General features: G+C 35.8%; 1 protein-coding gene across 3 annotated transcripts in view; it reads left to right on the plus strand.

The window, feature by feature from the left end:
* Positions 1-25,000, plus strand: part of LOC144965713 (Kv channel-interacting protein 4-like) — a 614,382-nt gene that overhangs the window by 162,558 nt on the left and 426,824 nt on the right. For all 3 annotated transcript variants that reach the window (XM_078901324.1, XM_078901331.1, XM_078901322.1), the window contains exon 3: positions 9,920-9,940. In XM_078901324.1, the coding sequence (XP_078757450.1) occupies positions 9,920-9,940 (21 nt within the window). The remainder of the gene's footprint in view (positions 1-9,919; positions 9,941-25,000) is intronic.

Raw genomic sequence — 25,000 nt, forward strand, 5'->3', positions numbered from 1 at the left:
ATGATATGTTATTTTATAAACAACCCCTATCCATGATATGTTATTTTATAAACAACCCCTATCCATGATATGTTATTTTATAAACAACCCCTATCCATGATATGTTATTTATAAACAACCCCTATCCATGATATGTTATTTTATAAACAACCCCTATCCATGATATGTTATTTTATAAACAACCCCTATCCATGATATGTTATTTTATAAACAACCCTATCCATGATATGTTATTTTATAAACAACCCCTATCCATGATATGTTATTTTATAAACAACCCCTATCCATGATATGTTATTTTATAAACAACCCCTATCCATGATATGTTATTTTATAAACAACCCCTATCCATGATATGTTAATTTATAAACAACATCTATCCATGATATGTTATTTTATAAACAACCCCTATCCATGATATGTTATTTTATAAACAACATCTATCCATGATATGTTATTTTATAAACAACCCCATCCATGATATGTTATTTTATAAACAACCCTATCCATGATATGTTAATTTATAAACAACCCTATCCATGATATGTTAATTTATAAACAACATCTATCCATGATATGTTATTTTATAAACAACATCTATCCATGATATGTTAATTTATAAACAACCCCTATCCATGATATGTTAATTTATAAACAACCCCTATCCATGATATGTTAATTTATAAACAACCCCTATCCATGATATGTTAATTTATAAACAACCCCTATCGATGATATGTTAATTTATAAACAACCCCTATCCATGATATGTTATTTTATAAACAACCCCTATCCATGATATGTTAATTTATAAACAACCCCTATCCATGATATGTTAATTTATAAACAACCCCTATCCATGATATGTTAATTTATAAACAACCCCTATCCATGATATGTTAATTTATAAACAACATCTATCCATGATATGTTTTTTATAAACAACCCCTATCCATGATATGTTATTTTATAAACAACATCTATCCATGATATGTTATTTTATAAACAACCCCTATCCATGATATGTTATTTTATAAACAACCCCTATCCATGATATGTTAATTTATAAACAACATCTATCCATGATATGTTATTTTATAAACAACCCTATCCATGATATGTTAATTTATAAACAACATCTATCCATGATATGTTATTTTATAAACAACCCCTATCCATGATATGTTAATTTATAAACAACCCCTATCCATGATATGTTAATTTATAAACAACCCCTATCCATGATATGTTAATTTATAAACAACATCTATCCATGATATGTTATTTTATAAACAACCCCTATCCATGATATGTTATTTTATAACAACATCTATCCATGATATGTTATTTTATAAACAACCCCTATCCATGATATGTTATTTTATAAACAACCCTATCCATGATATGTTAATTTATAAACAACCCCTATCCATGATATGTTAATTTATAAACAACATCTATCCATGATATGTTATTTTATAAACAACATCTATCCATGATATGTTAATTTATAAACAACCCCTATCCATGATATGTTAATTTATAAACAACCCTATCCATGATATGTTAATTTATAAACAACCCCTATCCATGATATGTTAATTTATAAACAACCCCTATCCATGATATGTTAATTTATAAACAACATCTATCCATGATATGTTATTTTATAAACAACCCCTATCCATGATATGTTAATTTATAAACAACCCCTATCCATGATATGTTAATTTATAAACAACCCTATCCATGATATGTTAATTTATAAACAACATCTATCCATGATATGTTATTTATAAACAACCCCTATCCATGATATGTTATTTTATAAACAACCCTATCCATGATATGTTAATTTATAAACAACATCTATCCATGATATGTTAATTTATAAACAACCCCTATCCATGATATGTTAATTTATAAACAACATCTATCCATGATATGTTAATTTATAAACAACCCCTATCCATGATATGTTAATTTATAAACAACATCTATCCATGATATGTTAATTTATAAACAACCCTATCCATGATATGTTAATTTATAAACAACCCCTATCCATGATATGTTAATTTATAAACAACCCCTATCCATGATATGTTAATTTATAAACAACATCTATCCATGATATGTTAATTTATAAACAACCCCTATCCATGATATGTTAATTTATAAACAACCCCTATCCATGATATGTTATTTTATAAACAACCCCTATCCATGATATGTTAATTTATAAACAACATCTATCCATGACTTATAACACCCAAACAATAACAAAGAGCAGAGTGACCGTAACTTCATTCATTTTATACAGTCGTGTGGTCCAGATATTCGAACTATGTCATTCTAGTTTCTTTGTTGTCTATTAATTCTTGATGTGCTTTGGAGAAGATAGATTGAAATGGTTCGGATATGTAAAGAAGACGAGAGAGGGAGTAGAAACGTGGGAAGGAAAGTATTGGACTTACAAATACCGGGAAAGAGGTTATGTAGTCTTGTAGTATAATACTCGGCTTCGGATGTTAAGGCCTTGGGTTCGAGTCCCGATCAAAGTGGTACATTGCTGAGTCCTTGAAAAAGGCTCTTTACTCACACTTTCTAACCGTACTCGGGTGTAAAATGATTACGTGCCATTACCAGTGTTGCCCCTGTCGGAAAAAAAATTGTAATATCGCCAGACACAGGCGTCGTGTCTTGTATATCATGTTAAGTTTGATTGTTGGCTTGGGACCCCATGCAAAGCGCTTTGAGCACGTTTCTTGGATAATGCGCAATATAAATACTCAAGTTTAAGTTTTAAGTTTTACCAGCCCTGTCTCTGTTGGAAAAAAATTGATATTCTCGCCAAACAGGAGTAAAGATTCGTCCTATTTGTTAAGTGTTGCTGTTGTCTAGGGACACCTTTTATAGTGATTGAGCACGTTTTGGTGAGTGCTGTTGCTCTAAATAAATGTTCATATTTTATGGAGAGATAGAAGGATAGAGAAAAGGAGAGAAAGAGAGATAAAGAGAGAGAGATAGAGAGAGAGAGGAAGAGAGACAGCGAGAGATACGGAGAGGAGAGAGAGAGGGAGAGAGAGAGGGCGAGAGAGAGAGAGAGAGAGAGGGCAAGAGGGAGAAAGAGAGAAGGAGAGAGAGAGAAAGAGAGAGAGAAAGAGAGAGAGAGAGAGAGGAAGAGAGAGAGCGAGAGAGAGAAAGAGGGAGTGAGAGAGCGAGAGAGAGAGAGAGAAAGAGGGAGTGAGAGAGCGAACGAGAGAGAGAGAGAGAGAAAGAGAGAGAGAGAGAGAGAGAGAGAGAGTAGGGGAAGGGAAGTCTCATCAATTACAAGATTGTTCCAAGCACATTCGTACGTCCGTCAATAAATACTTACATAACAAAGCCTTTACTTAACCCACCTATTTAAAAAGTCAAATAAAGTTTTGCCCTACCTTGGGAAAGATATCAGAGAGACTCCATTAGCATCCAAGAAAAGTATGGCCCTCGATGGCAATTCAGCCAAGACACGCTAAAATTAAAATTGTATAGTGATTGAACACATTTAGTGAGTATTGCTCTAAATAAATGCTCATTTTTATGGAGAGATAAACGGATACAGAAAAGGAGAAAAAGAGAGAATAAGAATGAGAGAGAGAGAGAGAGAGCGGGGGGGGGGGAGAGAGGCAGACAGAGAGATGGAGACCGAGAGAGAGAGAGAAAGAGAGAGAGAGAGAGAGAGAGAGAGAGAGAGAGAGAGAGAGAGTTGGGGAAGGAAAGTCTCATCAATCACATGATTGCTCCAAACACGTTCGTACGTCCGTCAATAAATACTTACATAACAAGCCTTTACTTAACCCACCTATTAAAAAAAAGTCTAATGAAGTTTATGTCCTACCTTGAGAAAGAGATCAGACAGACTCCATTAGCATCCATGAAAAGTATGTCCTTCGATGGCGATAATATTAGAATTCATCCATAACACGCTAAATTTATAACAAGTCAGAGTGGCACTAAGCTGCTAGAAGCTGTGGACTGTAAAAAGTAATAAACAAAAATGAATATAAGAGCTTCACAAAAAAAAAAAAAAAAACCCAACAAAAAAAACAACAAAAAAACAAAAAAACAAACAAAAAACGAAAAACAACACAACAGACAAACGAAACAACATAATACAGGACACTGAACGTTTTGGGCTCAAAACCCTTCTTTAGCCAACAACAATATACAATAGAAACGTAAACACATTACCAAAAATACAGATCGGACAGAGAATTTAGAAGGGTTTTGAGCCCGAAACTGTCCGTATTTGGTATTTTCTTCTTTTTCGAAGCTGTTATATTAATTTTTGTTTTTGATTTTTAAAAAGTGATAACTTTGCTTTCACAACAATTCCTCGTTTTCACCTTAAAAAGCCCAGACTAAGCCACTAGGTGAATTTGGAGTGGATTGAATTTTTAAAGTTATTTTTAAAGCTCGCGTTAACTCTAAGTACCTACAGCTTTTGTGGTCTTGTGATATGGCACTCGCCATCCACACTGAATGTCCTGGGTTCGCGTGCTCCAACAAACTATTTTTGGACTGCTGATACAAAATATAATAAGAGCGTCTCATGATTATTTTTTATTCTTTATTTTGCGACTATTTGATCGAGTGGTATGACACTCGCCTTCGGATCGGAAGGTCCAGGGCTCTAAGCGGCACATAGGTGAGTCCTTTTAAAGGCTCTTTACTCACATTCTCGTATTCAGGTGTAAAATGTGTACCTGGCCGTGAACAGTATTGCCTTTGTAGGAAAAATAAACCTTGTTATATCGCCTAACAGACGCTATGTCCAGAGTCTTACATGCTAAGTGCTGCTATTGGCTGGGGATCCCTTGTAAAGCGCTTTGTGCAGGTTTGGTAGATATTGCTCATAAATAATGGTCGATTTTTTTTGGGGGGGGGGGGGGGGGATTCCAACTAGTGGAGAACCTGGAATATTTGGGGATAAATATGGGCTTTTACGAACAGGCACTTGTCTATAATCTTAATTACTATTGTATTGTGGAAATTAACATAGGTCGACACGAATCTTTTGAGCCATCAACGATAAAATCCGCTCCAGGTATTAAAGTTGTTAGGTGCGCGCAAATGAATCTGGCAACAGGGTGGCCAGATGGCGATTCCCAAGAACAAGGTCAAATTAAGGACCGATCGTTATGCCCTAGAAGGTATTCTAAATAATCAATTGAGTCAACGGTTATAGAATTACGCATTGTTTCTAATTAAAGTTTATAAGATACTCTTATATCAATCGGTAAAAAAATAGTCTTATAGTTTTTAGTTGTGCCAGTAATATCGTACTCATTGACAAACATTTTACATGGGTTGTACAACGTCACCCTCCAATCCAAAATAGGGTTTTCCCCAAAATCAATCAGGCGTAATAAAAATATTCTTGAAATGCTGCTTCGTATTTTGTATTTGTTTGCTTTTATTACAAAACTAACAGGGAGGCCTCAAAATATTTTAATGCTATTGTGCCAAGAACCAAAAACAACAACGAAAAAAAAAGACAAAAAAAACAACAAAAACCCAAAAAAACAAACAAAACAAAACAAAACAAAAAAAAAACACAAAAAAAAACATAAACCAACAACAAAAAACAAAAAAAAACAACAAAAAAAAACAAAAAACAAAACAAAAATAAAACAAAAAAACAAAAAACAAACAAAACAAAACAAAACAAAACAAAAAACCCCCCAAAAAAACCAAAACAACCCCACTCCAAAACAAAACAACAGTAGCAACAAGAACAACAACCATATTAACAAAAACAGAAAAAAAATCAAAAGCAAGCAAAAAGTCGAAACATCAACTAACCCCCCCCCCCCCTCTCCAAAAAAACAAAACAAGACAAAGCAGATAAAAAAAAAGGTATAGAGCAATATTATTTGCAGCTCCACAAACTACTTATCTCTAATTTTGATACTCTGGCTGTTATCAATTAAATTCAATTTTCAGAATTAAGAACTCGGGACACACTAATTACTAATATCATATATTATTTGAGACGACGTGTTTCAAATGTGGTACCTACACTACACGAAAGGGGTGGATGTGCGAATAGTTTGAAGTCTCGTAGTGGTTGCTGTGTCTGTTGCTAATGTTGATTTTCATGTTCGGGGGTCAAGTCTTATGTAAGTCAACGAATCTATCAGTACCTCTCTCTATTGATACACTAGAAGTGTGAAAATAGAGGATGAGGGAGAGAGAGAGAGAGAGAGAGAGAGAGAGAGAGAGAGAGAGAGAGAGAGAGAGACAGAGACAGAGAGAGAGAGAGAAAGAGAGAGAGAGTGAGAGAGAGACGAAGAAGAAGAGAGAGAAAGAGAGATAGAGATAGATAGAGAGAGAAATATAGGGAGACAGAGAGGGGGAGGGGGGGGGGGGAGGGGAGAGATTTTACCGTTTGATTTCGCAACTGCTGGGAGAAAATATAAGGATAGAAGTAAATATGCAAATAGATAGTTTGATAGATAGTTAGATTATAAGATAGATAGATAGATAGATAGATAGATAGATAGATAGATAGATAGATAGATAGATAGATAGATAGATAGATAGATAGATAGATAGGTAGAAAGATAGATAGATAGATAGATAGATAGATAGATAGATAGATAGATAGATAGATAGATAGAGTGAGTGATTCTACCGTTCGACTTCGCAACTGCTAGTAGTAGTAGTAGTAGTAGTAGTAGTAGTAGTAGTAGTAGTAGTAGTAGTAGTAGTAGTAGTAGTAGTAGTTAATGTTGCTGCTGTAGCAGTGGTGGCAATATCAGTAATTCTGCTAGCAGTTTTAGTAGGAGTTGTAATAGAAATTATGGTGGCAGTGGTAGCAGTAGCCGCAGCTATTAGAGAGTAGACGTAGTTGTTCTTGAAACAGCAGCTGCAGTAAAATTAGTTATTGTAGTTCCAACAGAAGCAGCAACAGCAATAGGAACAAAGATGATGTAGTTATTGTTTTTAAAGGAATACAAAGGAGGTAACAATGAAAATGCATTTAGCGAAAAAAGTTGTTTCCCTTGCTTCTTTATATTCCGTATTATACTCCGTTTTCCTTCGTCTCCTCAGAATTACCCGCTCCTCCTCATCCTTTTTCTTCCCCTTCTTAGTCTCTTTCCTCTAAAATTATCTCAAATGTTTATAAGTTATCCCAACTCCTCCAATCATAACATATTTTACTAGATATCATTCCGTGTAACAAAACATATCAATTATCTTTGTTGCCCTGTATATCTAGTTTATATAAATTATGATTTATACTCTTAATAACAGATACCCATAGAAATGTGATTATTAATTCATTATTATAACTTTCCTTGTATCAAATGAGAAGAACGTCTCACTTGAGATCACCCTATTATCAAAATAGAAGAATGTTTAAAACCCACAATTAAGGGGGCTTGATACTAAAAATACAAAAATCAATACTTGGGACTATTTGATTAAACTAGTGATGTTTTATACATCAGGTATCTTGTAAAAAAAAACCATTTTCGTCACACAAAAAAAAAATGAGAATCTCTTCGAAGTCTTTTGGGACTCCACAATTTTATCAATTCATCTTTGATTTTGACTTTTAAACATGTTATATAAAATTTAAGCATAGTTATAAATGGCTGGTTACTTAATTTTATAAATATTCACTCTCAAAGGCATACTTTTTAAAAAATTTGAATAAAATTTCCTCTCGTTCTTGACAATATTTAAAGATTTTTTTATTACCCCAAAATATTAGCTATGTTAGTTCCAAATTTCAAGGCACTAGAATTAAAATTCCAAAAGATGTTCTTGTCGCAAAAAAAATATTTATGTTGATTAGATAACAGTTTTGAGAAAAAACGTAGCTAATATTTATCAGATTTTAAGCTACGAGCGTTGGGTAGAAATTTTGAATTGCATTTTTCTTACTGTTTTAAACTATTCATTCAGGCAAAATATGGGTCGAAATGAAATAAGGAATGAATAAATTGATTTAAAAAACCAATCACTTAAAAAAATTGATAATTTTCACCCAAGCTGACTTCATTTTCACACGCGAACCCCCTTAAATTAATAATAAGTTAATGGTTTTGTAATGCAACAGGTATCCTCATTGAAATATTTCTACTCGTAGTTCAATGGATATGTATCTATTTAATTTACAACAATCAATATCAAGCTATCGCTTTATTTTGTTCCTTCTCGGAATACACATAGACTATATTATAATATGTACCTTACATAAAAATAATTTCCCTTTATTCCTCTGTTATTCCGAATTCTTAAATTCATCTTGATTCGCCGGTCCAAAATCATTACAATGTCAAACTCGAGAGGAAGAAAGAGATGTTGGGGGAGAGGAATAAGAGTCAGTCAGAGAGAGAGAGAGAGAGAGAGAGAGAGAGAGAGAGAGAGAGAGAGAGAGAGAGAGAGAGAGAGAGAGAGAGAGGAAGAGATAGATAGATCGATAGATAGATAGATAGATAGATAGATAGATAGATAGATAGAGAGAGAGAGAGAGAGAGAGAGAGAGAGAGAGAGAGAGAGAGAGAGAGAGATTATTGAATGGAGCCAGTGATCACATTCACTCATCAATAAAAAATTTTGTTGTCATTATTGTGACAATATCTAGGGATATGGTTTTCATGTCACGTTTTATAAAAATGTGATATACTGTAATTTTTAAAGATGTATAAATCCATTCATTTTATAAAACTGAGTTGAGTTATGGCCAATCGAAGAAGGCAACCATTATTATGTATATAAGTGATTTTGAGAGAAAAAACGCTTCAAACCCCAAAAAATGTCGTTTCAACCTTTACAGCGCCCTTGGGAAATAATTAGATTAAAATATTAAAGTAGCGATAAACTTTGATTTAGAATTTTGTGAAAGTTTACAGACAATTGGGAAATTTCAATTCTCGTTGGTAATGTCCAAAAATACCTTTTATTAGTTATGTCTGAAAAGTACTTATTAAGTCATGTGGACCATATCCTAACCCTCTGCTTACCACCTGCAGCAAAATCGTCACATTTGTTACGATACAATTTCAAATATAGATTTAATTTGTACATTACAAACTTTGAAAAATGACTTTTGTTTAATTAATAAGAGCATGAAGTTGTTTTGTAGAGAGATAGTTTGAGATTTTAAAAATAATTTTTCTGCTGGATAAGCACGTTAAGGACGGCCCCAAATTGATAAAACGATGCATTTTCTTGGGATATATCATACTTGCATGTCAGAATTCTTAGGATATTTTTTTTAAATGTGTCAATCAAATTACAAAAATAAATAAATAAATAAATAAATAAATAAATAAATAAATAAATAATAAATAAATAAATAAATAAATAAATAAATAAATAAATAAATAAATAAATAAACAAAACAGTGGCTAATTTTAATATTGTAATTTCTTAGATATTTTGACGTTTTAGCATGCTAGTTAAAATATTATAATAGTAAAGATACATACGTCATCATATATCATCATATGTTGTTGTATAGATTTTCGCAAAACGTGACCCATTGTCTCATAACGGTATTATTTCGGGATGAATTATGGAACCCAGATAAGTAAATTTAGAATGAACATGATATGAGATATGATCTCTCAGTTGATTTTTGTAATACAAAAGTTTGTATTCAATCTCCACCATGCCGAATTGAAAATATCTCCAAAGTTTCACGTTTGTGACTATAAACCTAATTGCCATCGCCTGATACGTCCCAACATGATACTGGTTTGAGATGGTGTGACACAAATGTTATCATCATTAGAGATATATGATATTTTAATGATGTTATCATGCATTAATATAATATACGTATACTATTGTATTATATCACGTATTATGTATTATGTAATGTGTACCATTCCTGATGTCTTACCTTGTTTTTTGGCAGGTGGGGAAGACGAAATGGAAGGTATGTACAATTTTATTATGAGCTTGTTATAGAAACAAAAAAAGACGAGAGAAAAGTGAGGCATCACATTTTTACTCATGCACGTACGCATACACACACACACACACACACGCATACACACACATACACACACGCGCGCGCACGCGCATCCGCACACGCATAAAACAACAACTAAAATTTCCCGAATAGTTAGTTCGGCAATCTTCTGGATAATCGATTTGGATTGGTCATTCTATCTCACATATCACATAAAAAGATAGCACAGTTTGTTTGGACATATCACTATGCAGCACAATTTCAAGCCGAAGATAAAAGGAACCATGAAAATTTGCTGTAATAATATTCGCATCTCATGAGTTATAATATGTGTGGTGATCTGACAAAACCAGTCGGATGTCGGGAAAATTCGAATATGACATAATTCGCTCATATCTCAAAACTAGCTCGTGCGACATCTGTTGGGTTTTGCCAAATCAGCACACACATTGTTATTCAAGCAAACGATACATGGATCGGTCCAATGCCATTTTCCGAAACGAAAATTTCCTCCTTTTTAAAAATAAATTTAGTTATAAACTTTTTGCATGAATTCTTTTTTCATTACAAAATCTCTAAATGTGACCCACAGTCTCAATACGGTATCATGTCAGGGTGACTCTAATTCTGAACATTAAGTATTTATAGTCAGAATTATGAAATAGATTTTGAACTTTTTTGGCCAACGAGGAATTCCGATAACTCAGCTGGTAGAGCATCCGCTTTACAAGCAAAGGACCCAGATTGATTCGTCTTGAAGTCAAGATTATTTTTAGATGTTATTTTCCATCTAGCCAAATATGTAATGGGATGGTAGTTAGACTGTTAGTACAAAGGGAGGGGAGGGGTTGGACTTTGATATAAGTTTTTTTTAAAATGTTAACTCTCGTGGCCCTTGTACGGTTAGAGCCGGATGCCCTAGATTTCAAAAAGGGATTGAGTTTTATTTCATTAAAAAAAAAGAGATAATTACACCCTTCCGCGCGGAATCGTTAGACATTTCATGAAGGAATATCGATACTCCATCAATCAAACTTCTGATGTCAACAGAAATAACACATGTTGTCCAGTTCTCGTCTCACGAATTTTCAAAATAACTCACAACTCTTAATCATAATAGTTTCGACTCTAAATTCAATAGAAGTCTAGCGTTCATTCTGACACAGCATACCAGATTGATGCGACGGGTCACTAATAATGATTTAGATTAAGCCATTAACTGCCATACTCTGGAAACGCTCGTATTTAAAGATTTGTCTAGAAAACTCGTCCTTCAAATATCGATCGATTTAAATGAGCATCTTTTTTGCAAAAACTTTCAAACCTGGGTTTTCTATGAAGACTTCACGAAGTCCCGGGTTTGAGAGATTTTGCCAACATGAGAGTCACTTGAATCGATCTATATTTGAAGGACGAGCTTTTGTCCAAATTTTTAAAACGAGTTTTTTATTCCTGAGTACGGCAGTTAACTGGTTAATTAAAAACAAATCAATCTAGTCACTCTTTTATACAGTACGGTGAAAATACCGGACACGGTAACACGACAGTAACGATAACCTCGTTTTCCTTCTAGTGGTAAAGAAATATCCTGGATTATCTTTCTTCACTCTTTCTCCTGATGTTGTGTATATTATGTGTAATCTGAAAAATACTCGTAAACGGGCAAGCTTGTTATTTTTCATTCACAATTCTATTACTTAAATATTCATATGATAGATGGAATGTTATCTTTACTCAATACATTATTACTGTTGTGCAGAGAACAATTTTGTATTTGTAAAATATTTGGAAATTTATCTCTGGACGACAACATTATTACTACAGTGCAAAGAACAATTTTGAAATCGATTGAACTTGATCTCGAGAAAATAGCATTACTGCAGCTGTGCGAACTCTTTTGTTTATAAAACTATTTATCCCATGTTAAAACCACTCCATGATAGAGAGACAACTAAGGTTTGACTCCTTTTAATTATGATTTTAATGTACATTATTAATTGAGTAGTGTCCCTTTGGCCTTGTGTTTTGATTGGAGGGTTTGAGGCACGAGGGAACGGAGACAGCTGTGACTTTTGTTTGTTTTGAACTCGACACTGTTGGGAATGGAAAGCAGACGTATGTTGTTTTGAATTTGAATTAAACGATTGACTTATAATTTCTTCGTTTATTACATCCCATGCCACTTAGTGAGACAAAGAGAAATAAAAGCTGTTGAATAAATGTCCGTATTTCACATGTGAAATAACAAAACAAAGAAATATTCATACGCTGATATTTTTTTCAAATTTTGTGATTGGATAATAAAATAAAATACGAGGTTCCCAAAATTCTAATTTTAGAAAGTCCAAATGTTTGCAAAGAAAAAGCTAGTCATGTGCACGTCGACTAGGACAATTCTATATTGTATTCTATCTTTATTTCTCAATGCTGTTAAATAGAACCACATTACTAAAGATAATTCCTATCACTATTGAGACTTTGAGGTGACAATGAATCATAAAAAATTATAAGTTTAAAAGCTTTATTCTGATGCGTGTGTGAGTGCGTGTGTGTGTATGTGTGTGTGTTTGTGTGTATGTGTGTGTTTGTGTGCCAGGGTTGATAGGTATGAAAATCTCATTCTACTGATCAATAATTTAAAATTATTTTACCTAATCTATAAAATTGGGGAAAATGAATGTTGCCCTATTCCACTTGTTAAGTCTCCATAAAATCGCAAGATGTGATGACATTGACTTTTACTTAGAATTTAACCCAAAATCTTTTCACGGGTAAAACTATCAAAAGTCGAGTTGAGAGCCGCGATCAAGAGTACCAGATGGCCAGAGTTCCTCGTGGCTTTCTCTGACTGCAAATTAGGCCAAATAGATCACGACATAGCGGAACACTACTAACGCTCTGACACCGTCGAAAACCCCATCGTTTTGATAGACAAAATAATTCTCCAAGACTAGGTTAAAAAACTGTTTTCTAAAAATAAAAGTCAAAATTGAAATTCATTATAGGAACTTGATTCTCCGTGTGGCCAATTTTTTGTTCTCAAATTGGCATCTGGCAGCCTTGAGTCGAATTCTCAATTCAAAATGTCAATAACGAAAGTACAGGAACAAGAACTCTTCAAGTTCTTGAGTATCAACTGTCAGTGTCTGCGTCATTGCAAAGAAAGTCAGGTTATCGTGAGATTGAAGAAGAGGAAAATCATCAAAAAACAAACAAACAAAAAACAAACATTATAAAACTAAAGCACCATCTAAAGTCCTAAAGAAAGCCATTATTCATTACAGAAGCAAAATTCCTAAATATATTTAGATTCTATCGGGAGCAATATTTTTAAACAAAACTGTAGTTTTCTAAGACACCATAAGTCATGCATTCAAGACCATTTTTTTTCTACACAATGCACGAAGCCAAAGCAAGCTGTCTCCATGGAAAAGGAGGGGAAAAGTATATATATATATATATATATATATATATATATATATATATATATATATATATGTGTGTGTGTGTGTGTGTAAAGCAACACATGAACAAGTGTAATGTCAGCTATTTAGAATGTGGTCGAAAGAACACAATGAGATAGTGAGATAATATAATATTAAATTATTCTATCCGGCGAAAATACAACAACAAACATCACGTGACCTAGAACACCATGCATGCTATTTCACAATACACACATGTATCTCTCAGTGGATGTATTTACTACATACAATGCAATAGGATTCAATAGTCTGATGTCACGTCCGCCCAGCAACCAGCAGCTTGGTTATAAACGAAGATAATCGGTGCTTTTTATTCTTCCTGTTGTTTAGAACTTTTTCACATGTCATGTGATCGGAATGCATAAAAGTCAAAACATGATCAGATTTATAATGTTTTTCTCCTCTGGATACACTTTTATGCTCGTCGGAGAAATATTTCATAAGGGCGTCCGCCATTGTTCCGATAGTTTAGAACCAGTTATTAAGTTACTATGCGTCATTACGAGGGAAGTGACGTCACGACTGTTGAAGCCTATTCCCTTTATTAATCCCATAGGGGAAATTTGTCTCTAGGGCAGCGCTGCAAATTGAGCTATGGCGAGGTGACTTGCTTAAGGCCACACAGAGCAGCGTCGGTTGATCGAGCTTGGTACCTTTCGGTTACGAAGTAAAGACCGTACCGCTGAGCCACGCTACCCCATGGTTCGTTAGTAAACTATCATTACCACTTTACGTCACAATAAATAGCAGACTATACTACGCATGAAGAATCGTTGCTGTACATTACACTGATTATATTAATTATGGTATGTGAGACTTTCACCACAGAGTAGATAGACCTGTCAACTCTGAGCTTTCACTCTTGTTCTGTCTTCTTGGTTATTACCAAAGTGATTCTAAGCCGCTAGACGCTGTGGACTCTAAAGATTAATCAACAAAAATCAATATATCAGCTTCAGAAAAGAACATAATACCAAACACAGAACGTTTTGGACTCAAAACCCTTCTTCAGCCAACAAAAAAAAAAACAAAAAAAAAACAAAACAAAAAAACAAAACAAAACAAAACAAAACATAACAACAAAAAAAAAGACAAAAAAAAAGAGCTGAGGACCGGACCGAGGACCGGTCCCACGGTCTTTTAGCTGTGAACCGTGGTCCAGTCCCAAAGAGGAAGACCGCCGGCGGTCCTCACTTCTTATCACCTTTCAACGGTCTCGCGCCATACTACTTCCCCAGCGATTCGTTGCCTCGGTCCTTTGCCTATCTTCCACCAATCACCACCCATCCCACTTAATTAATCGCACCCACCCCCCTTTGCCATACACTAAACGACACAGACGACCATAGAGACAGACGACCACCTCCCTCCACTCCGCAAACCGCCCTTTCGTGTGTGAGATGGGGGAACAGGAGGCGCACGCCTTGGACGATTCCATTATACGGGGTAAATTTCAAAATTTACTACACCATAATGATCGCAATGACAATGATCTATGATGAAGGCATGACCCCTCTTCTCTAATGGGTTATTGTTTGAAATGTATGTGACTACTAAAGATGTGTGTGTGTGTGTGTGTGTGTGTGTGTGTCGAACCTAGCAAGTTGCAAGTCTGATTTTTTTGTTTTCTTTTGTCCATCTCTTGTCGCCACTCCTTTCTATCGCATTGTTGTCATTTAAAATAATACAATAATATTAAAATTTCGTTTGGTGTTTTAACTAATCAAGTAATATGAGTTTCATTAGTTTCTTCCGTCCAAAAAAAACAGTTATAACGTCTGTATTTTTAAAAGGTCCAATAGAATATTTGGGGACCCCGATAGCTCAGTTGATGAGCACTCTCTTTATACGCAAAGGGCCAGAGATCGATCCCGGGTGCAGTCGATTTTTTTCTGAATCCCTGTCTACTCAGCAATGAATGGGTAGCTGAGTTTGTTAGATCTGGCGAAAAGTCACCATCGACCCCTCTTATCACCTCATCCACCCCCTCTTATTATAACTTCACGTCTCTCTCTTACTCTTCAATGCTCGCTGCCCTCTAATGTGTGTGTGTGTGTGGGGGGGGGGGGGGGTAGGAGTTGCGTGTGTGTATCAACGCCACGAACAACTCGATCAACGCCTTGGGCGATGCCATTATCTCCGTTAATGGGGATAAATTTCAAATTTTATTAAATTATCGAAGTAACAATGAAGTACGGTGAGCAAATAAAGAAGGCATCACCCCTCTTCTCTAATTAGGTTACAATTTGAAATGAGTGTGACTACTCCGTGTGTTTTACTCCTGTAGGCCACGGTTTTCATCGTGTAGCGGTCTTTAACGGTTCAAGAATGAACGGACCGGTCTCTAAGAGACCGGTCCTTGCGGTCTTCATTTCCCAAGGACCGTAGGACCGTGGTCCTTAAGCTTGCCAAGGACCGCCCCGCACTAGTAAAGACCGTACCGCTGAGCCACGCTACCCCATGGTTCGTTAGTAAACTATCATTACCACTTTACGTCACAATAAATAGCAGACTATACTACGCATGAAGAATCGTTGCTGTACATTACACTGATTATATTAATTATGGTATGTGAGACTTTCACCACAGAGTAGATAGACCTGTCAACTCTGAGCTTTCACTCTTGTTCTGTCTTCTTGGTTATTACCAAAGTGATTCTAAGCCGCTAGACGCTGTGGACTCTAAAGATTAATCAACAAAAATCAATATATCAGCTTCAGAAAAGAACATAATACCAAACACAGAACGTTTTGGACTCAAAACCCTTCTTCAGCCAACAAAAAAAAAAACAAAAAAAAAACAAAACAAAAAAACAAAACAAAACAAAACAAAACATAACAACAAAAAAAAAGACAAAAAAAAAGAAAAAAAAAACAAAAAAAAAAAAATAAAAAAGAAAAAGAAAACAAATCAATGAATACATAAATACATTGCTAAAAATCCAGAAAGACGGCAGAGAAATATTCAGCACGTTCTTTCTGTGTACAAATCCTTGAACGTCCGCTCAAAGTACTTTCCGCAAGATCTAACAGACCCAGCTACCCAATCACTGCTGGGTGGACGGAGGGTCAGAAAAAAAAAAATCTCGACTTCACTCGGAATCTATCGAGGCCCATAATTTGCGTCGTGTGAATAGAGTGCTCTACCAACTGAGCTATCAGTATCCCAAACCGATTTATTATTGTTATTCATAACTGCGAATTTATTACTCCAATGTTATGATTATGAATGACGATCAAGTATCATTGTTGTCGTCAAGCGATAATTATCGACGTGGAAAAGGCAATAAATCCAAAGATATATAAACACATACACATACACACATACACACTGACATACACAGTTACAAACACACAAACACGCGCTCACCCACACAGAGATGTGATTAATGGTCGGTGATGACTGATGAGTACAAATATATCATCATCATTAACAATACCACCGTACTTTGGACACAAAAAAAACGTTTTTTTAATTTTGGCCAGAAAAATCGTCCTTCAAATATCAATCGATTAAGTAGACCCTCATTATTAAACTTTTACAAAAACTCTCAAGTCTGGAACTTTTTGAAGTCTTTCTTGGAGTCCCAGGTTTGAGATTTTTTGAGGGGAATGATAATCGTCATGAAGGAACGCATTTCTGGCTAAAGTTTAAATAACGTTATTTTTTCAGAGCAAGGCGGTAATGAATGGTAGTAATACTGATTATGATGAGATTGTGGTAAACATGGCGCGGGTTCACCATTCTCCCCTCCTCTTACAAAATACTTTTTTTTGTTGCTAACTTTGGTCAATGGAAATGTTGCTGCTGCTTGAAGGTGGAAGGACGCGTTTTCTGGCCAAAATTTAAATAACCTTTTTTTATTCAGACACGGTAATGGTAGTAATGAGATTGTAGTAAACATGGCGGTGTTCACAATTCTCCCCTCCTCTTACAAAACAGATACTTTTCTTCTAGGGCTTCTAACTCGGGTCAATGAAAATTTTGCTGCTCGACGCTAGAAGGACTTGTTTTCTGGTCAATATTTAAATAACGTTATTTTTTCAGAGCAAGGAAGGTAATGAATTGTAGTAAACTTGAGCTTGAGCTTTTATATAGCGCAATAACCACTAAACGTGCTCAAAGCGCTTTCCAAAGGGTCCCTGACCAACAACAACACGTAACATGTAGAACGAGACATGACGCCTGTTACGCGATCTTACAATTTTTATTTCAGACGAAGACAACGCTGCTCATGGACAGGTACTCATTTTACATCTGAGTACGGTGAGAGAGTGTGAGTAAAGAGCCTTTTCCAAGGACTTAACTATGCTCCGAGCGAGGCTAGAATTTGAAGCGACTTTAGGGGGGGGGGGGCGTCGTGGATAGCTCATTGGGAGAGACACGATCTCCCCGGCCAGGTGGAGTTGTCGCACCAGTAAGGTCACGAGTTCGAGCCCCCATCGCCAACGCGAAGTTTTTATTCTCTGTTGTCTTCTGGCACGTTCCTACTCACTTCATGTCTTATTATCAACATATGTGCCTGACTCCACTCACTTTTCCGAATTAAATTTTTTCCAAGACCTCAACTTAGAGCGGTCCAAGGGTGGATGCCACGCCACAAGACCGACAACACAGCCGAATTTTTGAGATGAACACTTTTGGTTCTTTTATGGCCAAACTGACTAAACTGTGTTTTGTCAGTGTCTAGCAAGGTTAATAACGTGAGTGGCGATATTATACGACGGACACTCGTCTAGAATAACACGAGTGACATTCGTGTTGCATCATCGTCATAACTCACTCACCACGCATTTGTGCTAAGCTTTGAATCGGTATCTCCCTTCACCAGTCAAAATAATGTCGTATCGCATAATAAACGGTAGTTAAGGTCGATATAGAGCAGTAAAGTTAGGTGCCCCAAACGTAAACAAAAGTCGAGAAGCACGTGGCAAACCACATGTTCCTGTCTTGACAGCTCACGTTCCAATGTAAATAATAGAAAAAAATAACCTTTAAAATTTGGGTGTTAGGTGGCAAAAGAAACACATATTCATAAATACTCGATCATGCATCAAATAATGTCTAGATATGGATATTTTATGGAACAAAAGGTAAAATTTTCTAAAATTTATCAAAAGTTACAGTCAATCTATTTTTAGACCAGAGCAAATTATTGCGCTGGTGTGAACAAAACGAAAATTATTCGGAGCCTGATTTTCATAATAATTTAGCCTTATATTATTATTTCTGCAACTGTTAGATTTTATGTAAACATATTTTCAATACTGAAAGTGTATTGCCTACAACTCAAACTACAAAATTGGGAGACCTATATTGTGCGTAAATTATTCCGGTCCCTAACGGAAATCACTAGCAACTTGTTATTGTTTACGTTTGGGGCACCTAACTTTACTGCTCTATCACAAAATTTCGACATTTATCAATACATCGAGTTAATTCGTCGATATATCGATAAGCGATAAACCTTTCGATAAATCGGCTACCTACCCCCTCCTCCCCCCCCCCCATATTTACGAAAAAAGAATTATATATGTATGTATGTGTGTGTGTGTGTGTGTGTGTGTGTGCGTGTTTTGTTGTTGGTTTTGGCTCCATCATTATGAGTCGTATTTATTATCAAAAGCTGAAAAAGAGTGATGGAAGCTAAATACTACAAAATTAATAGTTTAAATTAAGAAATTAAGGAGCCAATGTAAGATGAAGAACGGAACAAGTGTTTATGAAAGGTGACAAAGCAAGAAAGAGAAATACAAGAAAGAATAACCATCCCAAAAAATCAGTCGACCTCGACTGGGGATCGAACCTCGGACCTTCTGATTACCGGTAATTAGCGGTAATCAGAAGGTCTGAAGTCGACTGATTTTTTAGGGTGTTTTTTTTTTCTACTTGTATCTTTCTTTCTTGCTTTGTCTGGGACCCTTCATACACACTTGTTCAGTTATATAGTTCACGGTTTAATAACAATAGGTAGCACCACAAGAATGTTAATTTAAAAGTGATACCTTAGTATTAATCTGGTACAATAAAAATAAATATTCCCTGTGTTCATCCCATGGGGGGGGGGGGGGGGGGGGGGAATTTGTCTCTTGGGTCTATTCCAAGGGAAGACTGGAATAACCCAGTCAGCCGCAGTACAGCGCCACAAAATGGGTTAGGTTGAGTTTACTTGCTCAAGACCACACAGCGTAGCGGTGGGTGATCGAACTCGATACCTTTCGGGTACGAAGTAAAGACAGTAACGCTGAGCCACGCTGCCCCCGCCCCCAATACTATTGATCTGAAAAATATAACTGAAAATGATAACAAGTAACATGTAGTGTTGCTGTTTTCGTTGAGGTTTTTTTTTCTTCTTTTGCTCGTATTGCAGAACGGGGCTCAAACCCTGGACCTTCCGGTCTAAAAGCGAATGTCATACCACTAAAATAGCCTTTACTTAATTTAGTTTGTTGTCCTTCAAACTAAGCTTTCAGTGCTGTAGTTTTTATTTTATTTTCCATTTGTGAGTTCTTGTTTTACTGTAAAGCGCCTTAGAGCATGAGTTCATGGAATTTGCGCGCTATACAAGTGATGTGTTATTGTTGTTATTGTTAGACCACATAGCCGCACAAATTACACGATGTAAAGCGCTTTGAGCACGTTTAGCGGATAATATTGCGGATATTGCGATATCTATCTATATAAAAACCCAATTTTATTTTTTTCTAGTACACACGTCATTATCTCTATAAAAAGACGGAGGTCATTGACATCACTATTGTTCTTTTTCATGCTTTTGTTTGCCATTTGTCTGAGCGGCATAATATAAAAGAGAAAGTTTTATAGACATACTATATTATATGAGTCTCATTGTCATCACACAATTAATCAATATTATATGTATATAGATACTTGGAATCATATTCACTTTAATCTTCTTGTTTTCAACATGGATATAATCATTGACGTTTTTAAAATCACCCAGAGATAACATCAACTTAACTTTGAAAACAAAATTTCATTAAATAAATACTTGAGCTTTTATATTTTATAAATCAAACAAAACAAAACATAGAAAAGACTTATTTTTTTGGTATTTTATTGGTCACAAAACCAGCCTAATCTTGATGCATACGGACACATTTTAATGCACTGCTTATGACTGAACTGTTTTGTAATATCTCATTTGATCTCGTTTCAAATTGTAATAAATACTTGGTCAGTTACGTTACATTTTTTTTGATCAATTATTCTTTTGTGTCCCATATCTATACTGCCGTCCGTTGAAAAAAATAATAAAACATTTTTTTTTTACATTTTGACCAGAAAACTCGTCCTTCGAATATTGATTAATTACAATGACTATCGTCTTGTCAAAAACTTTAAAACCTGGGACTTCCTTAGAAGGCTTCCTAAAGTGCCTGATTTGAGAATGTGTGACAAGCTGAGGGTTGTTTTAATCGATCGATTAATACGGGAATACGGCTAAATTTGTCTCTAGGGCAGCGCTGCAAATTGAGCTATGGCGAGGTGACTTGCTTAAGGCCACACAGCGCAGCGTCGGTTGATCGAGCTTGGTACCTTTCGGTTACGAAGCAAAGACCGTACCGCTGAGCCACGCTACCCCATGGTTCGTTAGTAAACTATCATTACCACTTTACGTCACAATAAATAGCAGGACTATACTACGCATGAAGAATCGTTGCTGTACATTACACTGATTATATTAATTGTGGTATGTGAGACTTTCACCACAGAGTAGATAAACCTAAATTCTATTATTTATGCAAATGAAGAGCATGGGTGGTTTAAAGAACAAAGATAAGGTAGACTATAGTAAGCATCAAAGATAACATGATATGATATATCGTAATACGATAATGGTTCATTCACAATATTTAATACATTGTCACAAACTGACATAGCATGCTTTTGTTTAAAAGAAAAAGGATTTATAGCTTCAAATATCGATCGATTTAGTTACGTATTCCAAAACTTGTCTGATGTTTCGGCTTGTAACCCAGGATAAGTTGAATAAGCATACAGTGGCGTGGCATGCTTACAATATCGGGTGGTGTCAGAATCAGAAGAAAATGACTTAAAATAATATGCTATATTTATTGTAAATACAAAAGAAAGAAAAAAAATTACGTAAGACTCACTCAAATAAATAAGAGGCGGTATAATCTACCATTTTTCAGTTTTATTTTTAAAAAAAGCTGTAATCCATTTTTAAAAGATAGGCACCAAATCTACCAATACAGCCACGCCCCTGCTAGCATATATATCCGAAATCATCAGCGTAAAGAAAGGACAGAGGAGGACAGTAGACAGGTAGTAGATGAGAATAATAGAGGAAATCCGTTGTATGTTTCTTCTCTCCAGGACGGGGCCAATGCTCTAAGGCTAGTTTAGGTAGAGAAGGGGAGAAGACAGTAGGCTGTAGAGAGGGGGATTAGATAGTAAGTTGTGCCTCACGTAATATGACCATGATAATAAAGTAAAAAGTAATCCTTCAGAGAAATTAGGCCCATGGAGCCGGAATTTATCCCGGTTTCTATAGCGTGAAACTCACAACAGCTATTGCTTGCTATCCTTTGGATTGGACGTTATTCTATCACAAAGTACTTTCCGCCAAATCTAACAGACTCGGCTACCCATTCATTGCTGGATGGTCAGGAGGGTCAGAAAAAATCTCGACTGCACTCGGAATTGATCGTGGTCCCATTGTGTGTGAAGCGAGTACTCTACCAAATTATGAGCTATCGGGACCCCCACTGTGATAATATAGAAATAATAATAATTAAAAGAAATCAAGTTTAAGGACAACTATACATTTACTACAGAAAACAAATGTTCAAACTAAAACATAATTGGAACGACACAGCTCTACTTATCATTCATCCTTCGCTTGTCTCTCTTTTGTCATTCACAAATATGAACACTATGGCATAGATAAAGAATGAATTTTAAAAAACAAAACAAAAATACCCCCCCCCCTCCCCTAAAACAAACAAAAAAAAAAAAAACAACAACAAACAAACACACCCACAACCAATGGTAACGTTATGGTGTCCTTTAAAGAAACCCTTTTCTCCTTCCTCATGCGTTGCTTTTATTGCGTTGGTTCGAAACTATGATTGGGTGGTCGAGGAGTTCAGAAAAAATTAGCAACCCGTGGGGAGTCGACCAGCTCCGGACACGACCGGGTGACGTCATGGCAACCGTGCCGTGACGTAACACTTTTCAAAAAGTCTCGAAACCTCTTTGAGTCTCAGGGTTGAAAAAGTAGTAGTCCTTCAGAGCCATTCGGCCCATAGATCTATAGCATGAAACGGACAATGGCAATTGCATGCTATCCTTTAAATCGGTCTAAATTTGTGACCAAACTCCTCATTGCATACTACTACTACTACTACTACTACTACTACTACTACTACTACTACTACTACTACTACTACTACTACTACTACTGCTACTACTACTACAACTACTACTACTACTACTACTACGACTACTACTACTACTACTACTACTACTACTACTACTACTACTATTACTACTACTACTACTACTACTACTAATAATAATAATACTATCACTGCTACTACTACTACGACTACTACTAGTAATAGTACTACTGCCACTACTACCATTACTATACTACCACCACCACCACTACTGCTACCAATACTACTACTTCAACTACTGCTACAACAATATCACCAACAACTAGAACAAGAACAACAACAACTACTACTACTATTTCTACTACTGCTACTCCTACTACTACTACTACTACTACTACTACTACTACTACTACTACTACTACTACTACTACTACTAATACTATTTCTACTCTACTACTACTACTACTACTACTACTACTACTACTACTACTACTACTACCACCACCACCACCACCACCACCACCACTACTAGTACCACGTATGTGGATAATTTGACGACCGAGAATGACCAAGAACAAGGTCAGAGTGTACCATCAGAATAATATGCAATTCACGGTTATCTTGATCATTAGAGTCCTATCGAAATGCCAGCTATGGAGACCGCTATGTCATATCATTGCCAGAGAGCGATGGGAAGCGACAAGCCACAACTAAACAAGTGCAAACAGTTACGAAAGAACGGACTCGTTGTAGGCTCGGGATAATAATATTATTGCTTCAAAATCACTGTCAGTCAAAGCATATGTGAAAACGAATGGATCTACGAATTTGCGTGGGTCATGGCTAACCCACACCGAAACTGACTCCGACGACCCGGCACTGCCGTCCTCTGTCGTCTTCCGGATAAAGACGTCGAGCATGGAAAAAAATACAAAGACTAAAGAGAGGAGCCGCTAGACCTACCCATACTAAGCACCCGACGTCCTCTACCGTTTTTTCTCGAGCTTGGTATGGGTCCGTCAAGCGGCTCTTCTCTTTATTCTTAGTATTTTTTCTGTTCCCGAAGATCTTTATCCGGAAAACGACAGAGGATGGCAGTGCCGGGGCTTCGGAGTCACTCCGCTGTGGGTTCGCCCTTCCCTTAGGAGTAAATTATAAAGCCTTGGCGCCAATTAACAAGTTAACTGCCGTCATCTGGAAGGTAACGTAGCTAAATTTTGGCCAGAAAACTCGTTATTCGAAAACCGATCGATTTAAATGACCCTCTTTTTGGCAAAAACTCTCAAATCTGGGACTTATATGAAGACCTCGCGAGGTCCGAGTTTTTCAGAGTTTTTGCCAAGGTGAGAGTCATTTAAATGGATTGATATTTCAAGAACGGGTTTTCTGGCCAAATGTTTAAATATGTGTTTATTTTTTCTGGGTTATGACATTTAACAGGTTAACATAAACCAGTAGCCTATATCCGCCATAATGTAACTATTAATAGTGAAAGGATAAATCAATAAATGAATCACTGTTTCATTGACATGGGGCTCATTAAATAAACATTCAATATTTTCATTACCACATTCATTAACCTATATAATATGCAATTCTTCCCCCTGGTTACAGTCGTTTAATCTTGAGAGTCACAATGCAACATTGTTAAGTTTTAGAGTTTTTGCACGATCCTAATTGAACCCCGAGATCGAGGTCAAATCCCTATATATTTTAATATGATATGACAAGACCACAGTCCCTACGTCGTTTAAATTACAAATGGATTTTCAAAAAATAAATTTCGAAAAACGCTCTCTGTCAAAATATCTCAGTGAAGATATTATTCGGAGACAGGTCATTGCAGAGTATTCAGTTTACCCTATGGTGATATCAGACATTCTCAATCCTGGGGTTTTAATTGTCAAATAATCTCAAACCTTGGATTTTAATTGTCAATCACTCTCAAACCTGGGATTGTAATTGTCAAACATTCTCAATCCTGGGAATCTAATTGTCAAACATTCTCAAACCTGGGAATTTAATTGTCAAACATTCTCAAACCTGGGAATCTAATTGTCAAACACTCTCATACCTGGGACTTCATCAAACCTAAAAATGCTAAACATATTAATGAATTTGAAACCGTCCTTGATAGGGACATTTTTGGT

Source organism: Berghia stephanieae, chromosome 2 (assembly GCF_034508935.2).
Source record: "Berghia stephanieae isolate SIO BIC M18660-M18661 chromosome 2, UCSD_Bste_1.3, whole genome shotgun sequence".
NCBI classification, from domain to species: domain Eukaryota; kingdom Metazoa; phylum Mollusca; class Gastropoda; order Nudibranchia; family Aeolidiidae; genus Berghia; species Berghia stephanieae.